This window comes from Petaurus breviceps, unplaced genomic scaffold (genome assembly GCF_028583685.1).
Source record: "Petaurus breviceps papuanus isolate PSGF00001 unplaced genomic scaffold, PetGlider_PUasm1.0 685, whole genome shotgun sequence".
Taxonomy (NCBI): domain Eukaryota; kingdom Metazoa; phylum Chordata; class Mammalia; order Diprotodontia; family Petauridae; genus Petaurus; species Petaurus breviceps.
In genome coordinates this window covers 5,133,432-5,147,469 of record NW_027186455.1, presented here as the reverse complement: position 1 = coordinate 5,147,469, position 14,038 = coordinate 5,133,432, and the positions used below count along the sequence as shown (strand labels likewise).

The 14,038-nt window shown below is 37.1% G+C and overlaps 1 protein-coding gene across 2 annotated transcripts in view; it reads right to left on the bottom strand.

The window, feature by feature from the left end:
* Positions 1–14,038, bottom strand: part of UBE2D2 (ubiquitin conjugating enzyme E2 D2) — a 48,324-nt gene that overhangs the window by 19,595 nt on the left and 14,691 nt on the right. The window contains exons 1-2 of one of the 2 annotated variants that reach the window (XM_069104348.1): positions 1,176–1,315; positions 743–806 (exon numbers count right to left, since the gene is read on the bottom strand). In XM_069104348.1, coding sequence (XP_068960449.1) covers position 743 — 1 coding nt within the window. In that variant the 5' untranslated portion in view covers positions 744–806; positions 1,176–1,315. Of the gene's footprint in view, positions 1–742; positions 807–1,175; positions 1,316–14,038 lie in introns of those variants that run through there. The other variant, XM_069104347.1, reaches the window with a different exon arrangement.

The following is a 14,038-nucleotide window of genomic DNA, read 5'->3' as shown; positions in this document are numbered from 1 at the left end:
AGTTCTTTTAAGTAGTAGTAACTCAGAACATCTTAAACTCTCAAACTATTGACACTGATAAAGTACTAAGTATTCTTAAGTACATTTCAATACAAAAACACACAAAACACTTTCAAGTCTCTTCTTGTGCTTTTTAAGGAAGACAAACTTGCTGTTTAGAGCTGAAGTCAAGATCTTATGCTTGAAATATCCTTGCCAAAAAAAAAAAAAAGTAGGGTAGGAAACAGGCTATTTATACCAAGTGGACAAATGTCTAATGGAAGGAGTTCATAGTAATTATGAGATAAACATATTAAGAGTTTCAATCAGCTTCTGACTCTACCCTCCTTGCTCCTAAAAGTAAGCTTCTTCTTCCTTTTTTTAAAAATATATTCTTTTTTGCTTTTTGGAGGGGGGAAGGTAGGGCAATTGGGGTTAAGTGACTTGCCCAGGGTTAAGTGACTTGCCCAAGGTCACACAGCTAGTTTTGTGTTAAGTGTCCGAGGGCACATTTGAACTCAGGTTCTCCTGACTCCAGGACCAGTGCTCTATTCACTGTGCCACCTAGCCGCCCTTAAAAGTAAGCCTCTTAAGATAAGAAATACATAGTACAACTACTTAAAAAAAAAAAAAGGCAACTCAAGAAAAGCGCACATTATCTGTCCTATTACCTTACAGGATTCGCTCACAAAGAAAACTCCTCTCTGGTTCTAGATAGCACTGTGAACTATACAGATTCTGAATGATTTCATTAAGTACTTACTGTCATCTCCAACAGGACCTGCTGAACACTGAGCTGGGGGGTCACGTGCCAGGTCATTCAACTCCTTAAAAAAAGAGGAGAGGTTTAATCAATAGGAGGATACAGAAATTTTATTTTACACATTTACTCAAGATCTTTGCCCTATTTCTCCACTGGGCGGCTCCTGTTCCCAGGGACCAATCTAAAAATTCTTTTTTTTTGGGGGGGGGGCCTTAATTTAAATTTATTCAAATAGTTTAAATAAAATTATTTGTACAAAAGTTGCTAAGTTGTTCACATTTTTAATATTTAGATAAATCTACCTAATAGACAAAAGGAAAGTCCAGCTCTAGTAGCACACAATTACAAAGAGCAGTAAAACTGGGAAAGAGGAAAAAACACAGAAATCAAACGAACAAAGAAAAACACTGGCCTGAAGGGTCTGGCCTCGCACCTGCAAATGGCCTGTTGCCTTGTACTGATTCCCCTCCACTGCCAATCTGCGTGATAAGCAAGCCTATCCTAAGGAGTCCTGCGGTCAGTGCTAAGCCCTGGCAGCAGGGGAGTTCTGTGTGACACAGGACACCGAGAAGCACAAGCTCTGTCCCCATGCACTAACCCCGGTCCCCTCTAACGACATCAACAGCATCACTCAACACCACGCCCGTATAACCGTCTGTGTCATCACTCAGACGCAGGGCTCTGCCCTGACTCCAGCCCCAGCCCCAGCCAAGCAGCTTGGAAGAATTTAAAACAAATTTCTCTAAGTACTGAATGCGCTCTGCCATCCTGACCTGCTTTGTTCTGCAGCACAACCACTCCATGTTTACTCCTATTGGTCATGTTATATATTATGTACTGAGGTATTACTTGTGCTGGATCCAAGGCTTCTTCTAAAGATGGCATACCTAAAATGGTTTGTAAGTGCATCAAAATAATATGTCTCCAGATTTCTCCGATATCTTCCTGGCTTATTTCCCTTTCCTCTACTGGGTTTTCTTTATTTTCATCTCCAATATCACTTCTAACATTTTCTGTATTTTCCTGATAGACATGCTTTTTAGGAGTCCTTCGAGATAAATGTCGTAATTTAAAGATACTTTCTTTTTCTTTAGAAATATTCTCTAGGCTGCTTTTTCTCAATTCTGGATGACGGTGCGGTACACTTTTCACTGGAGAAGTTGTAGGAGACCTGAAGAGCCGGCCCTCACCCTGCACATCCTCCGACCCCCAGCGCCCGCAGCGACATCGGGCCGAAGCTGCCGCGGCTCGGCAGCAGCGCACACAGCCAGTCCGCCGCCTCGCCCGCCGTGAAACAGCGCCCGTGCTTCTGGAAGCGCCGCCGATGCTCCGCAGCGGCATCCCGGGCCAGAACGCGGCCGTCAGCTCGTTCCACAGCTGGGTGGCCCGGCAGGGCCCCGGGGTCACCCCCCAGCTCTCCATGCGCCCCGCCGGGCTCCGCTAGCGCCGCGGGCCTCCCCCCATGGCGGCGCCCGGAGCCCGAGCAGCGAACTAAAAGTTCTGATGACAAAGTAATAGTAACTTCAGAGGAGTCTTCAGAACTACATTCTATTAAAGTTGGTATTCTTGCTCAGGAGCAACAAATAACTTCTCCTCTACTCTTTTTTTTTTTTTTTAAAGCAATCGGGGTTAAGTAACTTGCTCAAGGTTACACGGCCAGTTATTTCTGGGTGTGGTGCTGAGTATCTGAGCCTGGATTTGATCCAGGTCATCCCAACACTGGAGCAGGTGCTCTTACTGTGCTACCTGGCCACCCCTAAGCAATTGGGGTTAAGTAACTTGCTCAAGGTGACACGGCCAGGTGTTTCTGGGTGGGTGCTAAGTGTCTGAGCCCGGGATTCGATCTCCAGGTCTTCTCAACACTGGAGCCGGTGCTCTTACTCGCTGTGCTACCTGGCCGCCCCTCCTCTACTCTTTCTTTCCCCCATTCAATTATTTTTTTCTGGTCAATAGTGAAACACTCTGTTTTGATTTTAGTAGGTAAATCCTGTCATAATAAGGATACAGAAGACTTCTGGAGATCCCCCCAATAATGTTCTATTATTATATAGAAAAACAAACAGCTTTCAAATTGGAATCAGGACTTTTGTTTCTTTTTGAGGTCTGAAATTTTCTGCTTTAATAACTTAAAGTGTTTTGCTTAAGTTATTTATGCTTTCTATCTGTGCTGGTATCATTAGTGTGTTAGAAGAATGTATAAATAAGGAAAACGGGATAGCTCAGGAACTTAAGTCTCAAGTAGTTCTAAAAATATAAAGTATAAATCCAGGTAGTAGCCTCAACCCTCAGACACCTCTAGTTTTAAGTGTTGGTCTTTCCACATATCCCAAGGAATCAAATGGGAAGAAGGAGGGGTTTGGAAGAAGGAAGTTTTATAACTCCTTAACCCTTTTACCATAGATGTTTGCTATAAAAAAACTTTACACTATAACCAAAGCACTCCTTTATTTGCGCCAAAATAAGCATTTATTTTATGTACTGTAGTAATGTTTCTAGCTAAATACAGGATTTTAGAAAATCTTTATTTTTAAAATTCTGAACTAAAACATCAAGTAAAATGAGCTATATAACAGGCATTTAGCAAGCTTTTTTTTGAAAACCTATGAAATATATGGATTTAAGCTGTAATTCTTTTAACTTTTATTCATTCAAAATAAGAGTTAACATTTTTACATTAAAGAAACATCAAGGAATAAAATCTAGAAGCATCATTATTTTTATTTGAGGCGGATTTGTCTAAGCCACCCATACTTGACCACTATCACTAGTGTCCATTTAATAATAAGGCAATTATAAAATGGACCTACTTTAAAGAAAAAAAAAATGCTAGGCCAGATGTATGCTCCATTAACACAAGTTCATCATCCAATTTACAGGAAATAAAAGTTATTCAAAATAGCCAAAGGCAGTATGGTACACTGGAAAGAGTGCTAGTTCTTGGGAGTCAAAAGACCTGTGTTTATGTTTGGGCTGGGTTAACTGTAAAACCTTGGACAAGCCAAAGAACTTCATCTGTAAAATGTGAGGGGTGATAAGGTCCCTCAGAGCAGAGGTGTCAAATTCAAATAAAAATGGGGGCCTCTAACTCCTACATTAAAGATCCTTTTAAGCTAAATATTGACAAGTTTTAAAATGTAAAAATTGCTTATTTTTATTATATTTATTTTAGTAACTATTTCCCAACTACATTTTAATCTGGTTCAGGCTGCACCTCAGAGTTGTGACCATGCCACATGTTTGACATGTCTGTCTTGGAGTTCTAAATCTATGACCCTTCAAAAAAAGTGTATTGAATATAGTACGAAACTATAAGTCCTAGCCCTCAAGTTTATAATCCAGAAGGGAGAAAAGGCAAGTATATAAGCAAACAATATATTATAAAGCATAACATGGTAACCTCCACAAGAAGAATTTTACGAAGTGCTAGAAAGATCCAAAGGAGGAGTGGGAGAGAGGCTTATTTAAACTGAGCTTGGGAGGATGAACAGCATCTTCAGTGTGGAAGGAGAACTTTCCTGACAAAGGCACAAAGGTCTCTTATCTGTGCTTATTAATGTACAGTCTTCCATTTTCCCATAGGGAGAGCCCTACAGCCAGCCACTGACTAGCTTGATCAACAATTTCAAGAAGTCACTAAGAATACATATGCAATAAGCAAAGAATCTTTAAATATCCATCCCTACCCAGGCTCGTCTGCCACAGCTCTCCAAAGTTATTCATCCCTTTCTGTTCTCTTCTAGCTAGCAGCAAGCAGCTGAAAAAAAGCCTATCAACACTGGCTGTGAAATAGCAGTTTCCTTACAGTACAAATATCCAAAGTTTGGGCAGAGATTATGATGGTAAAAGACAGCTGAAGATAAAACCTCCTACTAACAGTCCTAATATATTTGTTACCAAATTCTACTTCTTTCCTTCAATACTGCTTTTCTTAGATTTTAGACCTAATCATAGAAAATAGAAAAGGGGGTAGGGAAACCTAAGAAGTAACAGGGCACAGAAAAGATAAGTATTTATTTTTTTTAATGTTGAGAATACTCACAATAAATCTAATACAGAGGCCTCAATCCAACAAATGTATTTCAAGACCTGCCATGTATATAACACTGTGCTGAATATCATAGATTAAATTTTTTTTTAAAGGTAGGCTATTCCTACTCTCAAAGAGATTGCAATCATTCAGATGCACCCTTTGTGGTCGTGGTCAACTTTTTGTGACCCCATGGACCATATATAGCCCGCCAGGCAAATTTTAATACTGTCCACGGGGTTTTCTTAGCAAAGATACTGAAGTGGTTTGCCATTTCCTTTGCCAGTGGATCACCTTTTGTCAGAACTCTCTCCACTATGATCTGTCCATCTTTGGTAACTCTTCACAGCATAGCTCATAGTTTCATTGAGCTATGCAAGCCCCTCCGCCACAACAAGGCAGTGATCCAGGAGGGGAATATGAACACTATCGGACTATAAATTACACTGAAATTATAACCAGTCTTATCTGAACACTGCATCTCCCCCCAGAGCTTAACGCAGTAGATGCTAAATACATATTTGTTTAACGTACATAAAGTTAAAAAATACAAAAGTTATATAGTAATAAAAGACAAAATATATATTGTCATAAGGAATTATAAGGGCCATGTCCAAATACAAACACAAAATGTTACACAATTTAAGGGCTGAATCAACTATGGGTTGGAAGTAGTGAGGAGACCTTCATGGTTACAGTAGAAAAAGCACTTCCTCTGAAATCATAAGATGGGGCTTCAAACCTTTCCTTTGATGCTTACTCTGGAGTGACATTGGGACAAGTCACTTAAAATCCCTGGACCCAGTTGCCTTATCAGCAAAATGAAAAGGTTGGACAAGATGGTCTCTGAGGTTCATTAAGTAAGGAGAAATGCAGAGAACAAAACCATAGGAGAGAATGTACTGTGAACCCAAGGGGGGAAGCAAGATGTCTGTGGAAGAAAATTTCTGAAGGTAAAGAGTAATAGTATAGTTGGAAAGGTAAGAATACTGGGCTAAGGATTATAGACTTTATCCTTAGATTAGGATTCAAGAGAAATTGGGAGTTATTCACCTAGTAGTAGTTGAAAGACTTGAGGGTAGAAGAAATTTCTGTTTGGAAAGAGATTCAGAGGGCCAAAGATTATCCTTTATGAAAACTGTAGTAGATAGTAAAACCTGACAGGTAACTTTTATACATTCTATAAAACTGTCATCTATATCCAGATGAAAATATGGTTTAAATATGGATTACAGCACTAAAATGAGATGAGGGAGGGGAGAGAAGATAAATAGGTACACAAAAATTACACAAAAGGTTACTGTATAAAAAATTTTTAGATTTGCTTTAATAAAGAAGTCTAAGACATTTTTATCATCACTGCTTCTTCATTTTGTCATTTATATTTGTTCTTTTACCAAGAGTACAATTATACACTGAATTCTCGTTTTGTTGATCTTGAGAGTTAAGAAAAAGAAAACAAAACGCCACCAAAAACTGTGGCCTACATTGAGACCAATAAAGTAATAGAAAAAAGGAGAAAAAATGAGTAGAATAAAATTATTCTTAAAGCTAATAAAATCTACTAATACTGGTAACGATCTAACTAGATGTTATATTACATTCTTTTTAAAAGTTTGTAGTTTTTAGTAAATTCATGTTCACAAAGCAATTTCTTTTCTATTCTTGTTAAAATAGACCTGTACTCAGATCTGTATTATAGATATGGGTAAGGCCATATCCAAAATAGAGGTAGTAATTTGTTCTTTCCCATAAACAACTGTTCCCCACTGAAAAGTATATTTATTGAAATGAATAAAACCCAAATTAGTAAAATTTTTAAAGTCAAATTTATGGAGAAAAGATTGGGGAAGGGGGCAAAGATGAGGAGAAAAAGTTGTAACTCAAAATCTTGTGGAAATGAATGTTGAAAACTAAAAATAAATATATATATATTTTTAAAAAGTGACTTATCAACATAATGGCTTATACCTAAGGATACATATAATTTTATACCTCTTTCCCACCACTATTTAAAAGGGGTTAAAAGAAAGTCCTTTCTTTGAAAAATGAAAAAAATAAATAAAGGAGGGGATATACTGTGGAGCTGCTATTTTGGGATGGTGGGTAGGGGAAAAACGGGGAGAAAATGTTACTCAAAAGCTGGCGGAAATGAATGATGTAAATCAGAAGATAATAAAGCATTTGAAAAATGAAAGAAAGTCCTCTGGTATGATTGAAAATCCACAAAATTCTAAAAAATAAAACTCATATTCACAGTATGTTTTACTTTTAAGCTAAGAGGTCCTAAAGATAAATTCCTCTGGAAAAAACTACAACTTCTTCAACAGGCACTAAGTTACTATCCAACTTTCTCTAGGTGGTATTTCTATTTGGAGGTATGGCATATTTTAAGAAGATAAACCAGAGTTGTAAAGATATAACTTCTTTGGATTTTAAGGGCTATAAACAATTTTCATAGCTTCTAGCTTTCATATACTTATTTCTATACAGAGTTTATTTGTACCTAAACTGACAATATAGTTTTCTTTTTCCACATTAAAAAAAAAATTTCCACACTGATCATTGTCAAAGTAACAAATATGTTCACTTGAGAGACATTGTTTTTGGTTTTGAGCAAGAGTTTTTAAACCTTTTTTGTGTGTCACAGTCCTTTTTGGCAGTCTGGTGAACCTATGGATACCTTTTCACAATATGTTCAGATGCATAAAATACACAGGCTCAAAAAGGAAGCAAATTATACTGAACTACAGCTATCAAAATGCTAAAAAAAAAAAAAAAGTTCACAGACACCAGGTTAAGAAGTCTTTGTCTTGGAACCTAAAGATAATAGGCTCTCATTTGACTCTTTAAAATGGCCTTACTAGGGGTGGCTAGGTGGTGCAGTGAGTAGAGTGCTGGCCCTGGAGTCAGGAGACCTGAATTCGGATCCGGCCTCAGACACACCTTGGGCAAGTTACTTAACCCCAATCGCCCTCCAAAAAGCAATAAAATAAAATAAAATGGCCTTACTAATGCCACTGAAATTTCTGGTGTAAATTTCAGAAAAGATTTTTAGTGACATGTAGCATCCTTCCCCCTCTCCCCTATTTTCATATATTTTAAAAAGCTGTGCTACAGAGATAAAGATGTTAGAGATGCTGAACAAGTCATTTATAAGTAGTTTATAAAAATGATTCATTTGATCTTCACAGCAACCTGTGAGATAGACAAATCATTCTAAACAGATCCAGAGAAGTGAAGTGAATTGTCAAGGCATTAAAATTATCACTAGATAAATCAGGACTTGAACCCAGAATCTTCCCTCTAAGTTAAATCCTTTCTCCAAGAAGAAAATGATATGAAGATGTTAGAAGTTATACTTCTACACTACCAGGAAATTTAAGGGGGTTAGGGCTAGCTACACAAAAAATTCAGATGGAATTTGAAGAGACAACAGAGGTCACTAAGCCTGATCTGTAACAAAAGCAAAATATTATCCACAACATCCCCAACAAGTGGTCTTTCAGCCTCCATTTAATCATTTCTGTAGAGGAGGAATATTACTACCTCTCCTAAGGTAGACAGTTTGCTAACCTCAGTATCTGAGGCAACACTAAAGTTAATATCAAGGCTGCAGAAAAGCAGAACATGGAACTAATAAGAGATGTTTATGAGTTGGCCTAAAAAACATTGGAATAAGAACTTCTAACAGCCATGTTAAAGGATATGAAAGGTCAGCATGACCCTCACACACTCATCAGATTCCTAAGCAGAGTAACAGGGATAGTGAGTTGAATTAGCATTTCAGTACCTACATACTCAATATGGACCTCTCACCTCACTGCTATTAATGTTCCTTTTAATGTTGCAGACCAAAACCCTATCTATTCTGTCTTGTTCCTGTCCTCCAATTAAGTTTACCTGTGTTTCACTTACTTCTCTTAACACCTCATGGATACTGATGGCAACACACAAGCTGTTCACTACTATCTCTCTTCAGGAAACTGCAAAATTATTTTAATTAACACAAAACCTTACCTGTAAATGAAAGACTATCTTTTTAATGCCAATATTCTACCAATGATGTTATGTGGCTCTTTTGATAATAGACTTAATAATCTTTAGACTAACAGACTAATGTCTTTGAAGAGTTGTGCATAGAATGCAGCATACAGCAAATAAAAGAACTGTGAATAACTATAGTAATAGATGTCAGGTCAGGGAAATTTACAATGAAAAAAAAAAAGAACATGAGTATCTACACATGTACATTCTGGAAAAAAAAATTCACAATTCGCAATACATTTTACCTTAAAGCTAAAAGGTCCTAAAGATAAATTTCTCTAGAAAAAAACTTAACTTCTTCAAGTGCACTAAGTTACTATCCAGCCTTTTCCACCAAAAACTTCAGTGGTTTTAGTCCAGCATTATGTCTGGTAACAGAGACCACACTATCTAAAAGTTACTTTTGACTTCCTTCCCTAGAGCAAATAAAATTCAAACAAACTCAAAACTAAACAAGGATTGTCACTTAGGGTCTAGTCAAACCTGGGACAATAAATCTTTGAATACACACAAAAAAAGCAAAGAAAACTAAGAAAACAGATTTATAAAAAAACAGCACCCTACTTTTCAAAGTAAGGCAAGCAAAGAGAGGAAGGAGAGCAGATTAGAAGTCACACACATAGCTTCCTGCTGAAAGATCCACCCACACTAAAGCTAGGTGAGAGGCTCCTACCTTTCCGGCCAGTCAGTATTTATCATTCTTAATTCCAGGGTTGTGTGAATAAGGCTTAAGGGGGCAAATATTTTCTAGAGTAGATTCTAACAAGTTCCTTTCCTTTTCTTAAGTGCAGATGTAGCACTTCTACAATTCAGGTTCTTTTAGAATCACTGCTTCCTTTGAGAAACCAGTCATGAATCCTAGGCATAGTCTCCTGGAGCCAGTTTTTCCTTATATTATATTTAGCCATGCATAAGTGGAGACAGGATCACAGACTTATATTAACCTCATTGCTTTCTTACTCTAATATGAGACTATATAGTGGAATGTGCCTTATATTAGAATCTCAAGCCTTGCCACTTTCTACATGTGTTATTTTGGGCAGGTCGTTTATCTTCTATGCTTTCTTTATCTGTAAAACAAAATATGCTGGCCTAAATAATTTCTAAGGTCCCTTTCCAATTCTAAAATACCTATAATCTTATTAATTTAGTTCTGAGATTAATCCCATTCTGTTTTTCAAACTGTTTATCCACCCCTATTTCACTCAGAAATGGTAAAGTCCTTATTTTAATACTAACAGATGCTACCAATTTTTGGCATGAATTTGTTACAGGAAGCATAGTCAGAAAATTTTAGGCCATAATGTCAGTAGAGTGATGGTACAGCAAAAAGTATGCTGAACTTTGGAGTTAGGGGATCTGAGTTACAATTCTCAATCTTCTACCTATTCCATTATGAACCTATGCAAATACTTCACCTCTCAGGGCCGCAATTTGCTTATTGTAAAATTAAGAGTAAATATCCTTTGGGGAAACAACATGGCATGCAGTCAAGTCTCAGTTTCAAATTTTACTATCAATTTCTAATGGTAAAAGCCCCTGAAAGGGGTTATAGTACTGGTGATGGGGGTAGGAGTTGGGGAGGGAAGACTGACAGATGTGTTGAATACATGTTTTATACCAAAGAAAGTGGATTTAGTATTCCTACATTATAGCAGTCTCAATTTTCACCATGTGCAAAGAAAACATTGGACTAAGCACTGGAATATTAGATGCTAAGACAAGTGAGAACCAGTTCATGCCTTCAAGTACCTTACATTTTATTAAAATGTATGAAAAAAAAAAAGAAAAAAAGAAAATGTATGTATGAACTCAGACAAATATAAAACCAGGTAATCTGAAGAGGAAAATAGATTGGGGTAGGGGAAGGGGAGGAAAGAGTAAAGAAATCAGGGCATTAACTTAGTACCTGTTATTCCTTACTCCAGCAAAGTAGGCAAACTTAATGAATTGATAAAAAATTTGTGTTATTGGTCTGAATGAGAAGAAACCATAGCTGGTATTCCAACTGGCCTCTTTGCTATTCTTTATAAAGGATATTCTACCCCTAGGTTTCATCCTTGCCCTTTATACAGGCAGTCCTATAGGTTTGCAATATTCTTACCCACTGCTCTTTGAATTCCAGTTCCCTTTAAAACTAAGCTATAGATGGCACTTCCTTCAAAAGGTCTTCCTTGATTCTCAGTCCCTAGTATCCCATCCCTAAAATCACTTTCTATGTATCCTATATTTATCTATGAACATGCATTCTCCCCCACTTACCACCTCTAAGTAGAATGTAAGACCTTGAGGGCAGGTACTGTTCTCAATTTTGTATTTATATCCTCAATGCCTGACACATTAGGCTTAGTAAATTATTAGACATATCTTAATTAGGATTGCACTCATACTTAAAATAGCCGTCACAGATGTTCAGAATTGGTTTTGGGCTCTCATAAACTTTTTAACAGTATGTATCATATGGTATTCCACAAAGGTAATGCTGGATAAATGAAAAAATTCTTGCTTTTAAGTTAGAGCAAAGAATATTGGGACTATTTATTCAATAGCATGGTAAAAAAAAAAAAACCTGCTGTTTTTTTAAGACATGATTGTTACATATGGCTTTACAAGGAAAGAGTTAGATGGTTTTTTAAGTGATGGTGAAACATTTTTCCTATGATCCATAATACTATTTGAAGTGATTGACAAGAACCATAGTGTCTTTAGAGAATGGGTTCTTAACTTTTTGTTTCATGAATCCCTTCTATCAAGAATTTCATACTCTTTTGGAAGAATTGGTAAAGCCCATCCATGTGCACTCTACACTCCTTCTCACAATGTTTATTTAAATACATAAAATAAAAAACACCAATTTAAATTCCACTAATCAAAGCGTCTTATACTACAAATATCCTAGAGGAATGCTTTTTTAACACTTAGAGTGCCCCATAATAGTTTGGGGAATTCAACTAACACATTTTTAAATTTCAAAAATAGGTATATACTTACAATAAACTAGGCAAGGATATCTTGATTATTCTAAGGTTCAAAACAGCCACAAATACACGATACACCATAAAAACTGAGATTTCTCTTTATTTTACAATAAATCACACTTCAAAGTCTTGAAAACCAAAACCAAAAAAGCCAAGTCAAGAAGTCACAAAACAGTGAAGTCTCTTTGGTAAGGCAGGAGAGAAAAAAAATCTGAGAAAAAGCCTTTTAGAAATATTAGTAAACAGGATATGGTAAAAAAAACTTACACTATTAAAAAAAAGTAAGGGCAAGGGAGGAAGGAGGGGCATATGGGGGATGAAAGAAAGGGTAGACTGGTGGAAGGGGTAATTTGGTATGTTTGCCATCTTGGGTTGGGGTTTAAGGAAGAAATAGGGAGAAAATTTGGAAATCAAAATCTCATGTAAATGAATGTTGAAAACTAAAATAAATAAATAAATTCTGAAAAAAAAATAGACAAAAACTTATAACCTTATGTTTATTGAGCGCCTAGTTATGCACAAGGCACCAGGGACACACACACAAAAAGTCTCTGCCCTTAAAGAGCTTACATTCTGCCTAGGAAGGGAAAGATAAGACAGGTACACAGAAAAGTAAAATGAAAAGTAGAAAATTTTAGGAGGGAAGTGAACATTTCACAGAAGGCTTCATGGAGGAAGCTCACATCTAAGTTGAGTGTCAAAAGAAGAGGATTACAAAAGGCAAAAATGAAAAAAGAAATTATTCCAGACACAAAACTGCATAAACTTGTACAGGATGGAGATAGAATGTTTGGGGAATTTCATTGGAATGCAAAACGTGTAAAGAGAGGGGCGGCCAGGTGGCTCAGCGAGTAAGAGCACCGGCTCCAGTGTTGGGATGACCTGGAGATTGAATCCCGGGCTCACACACTCAGCACCACACCTAGAAATAACTGGCCGTGTAACCTTGAGCAAGTTACTTAACCCGGATTGCTTAAAAAATAATAATAATAATAATGTTTGGGGGCGACTAGGTGGCGCAGTGAGTAAAGCACCGGCCCTGGGGGAGGGGGGGCCCCCCGAGTTCAGTTGCGACCTGAGACACTTAACACCCACACAGAAATACTGGCTGTGTTACCTTGGGCAAGTTACTTAACCCCAGTCGCCCTCCAAAAGGAAAAAAAAATGTAAAGAGAAGTAATGTAAAATAAAGTTAAGACCTTTGCTTGATAAAATTTTCTTTAGAGATGGTAGGAATTATAGTAAAAAGCCTTGCTTTAACCAGAACTCAACTAACTTTCAAAATGGAATCTCCCTACTTTAGGATGAGGGAAAAAAAGATCCTTCAATGACTATTCCAGCCCTCACTTTATCTCCATAGGATGTTTCTACCATTTTTGGAGGGCTGTTATTTAAAGTTTTGAGCTTGTAATAGGTTATATGGTACTTTTCTGAAACCATTATAAAGAGCAAAAAGAGGATTTGTAATATATTTTCTTAACTACTGACAGTTGTAGCCAATGTGATTTTACCATTGTTGCTTTTTTAATTTTTCATTTTTTAAAGGGGGCATCTAGGTAGCAGAGTAGATAAGAGTTCTGGATCTGCATCAGTTAAGACACAGGTTTAAATCTGGTTTCTTATACTTATTTAGTTGCAAACCTGGGTAAATCACTTTCTCTCTCTTGGTCTCAGTTTCTTCATCTGTAAAATGGGGCCAACAACCTACACCACAAAATTGGTTTAAGGATCAAATGAGTTAATATATGTACAGCACTTTGCAAACTTAAAAGTACTATATACACACTAGTCATTAGTATTACAAATAGTAATCTTTTTTTTTTTTTTAAAGCAATCGGGGTTAAGTAACTTGCTCAAGGTTACACAGCCAGTTATTTCTAGGTGTGGTGCTGAGTGTCTGAGCCCAGATTTGATCCCCAGGTCATCCTTACACTGGAGCCAGTGCTCTTACTCACAGTGCTACCTGGCCAACCCTACAAATAGTAATCTTAACCTGTCTGAACAAGTTACACTCTTTTGGATTATTTTCTTGGGGTTTATTTCCAAAAGATGAATTACCAGGCTAAAAGAATAAACCATTTTGAACCTAATCATGTATCACTCTTCTCTAGAAAAATTGGACCAATTTATGGAATCACTAGCAAGGTATAAAAAAGTATGCCTTCGGGCAGCTAGGTGGCCAAGTGAATAGAGCTGGCCCTGGAGTCAGGAAGAACCCAAGTTCAAATCTAGCCTCAGACACAT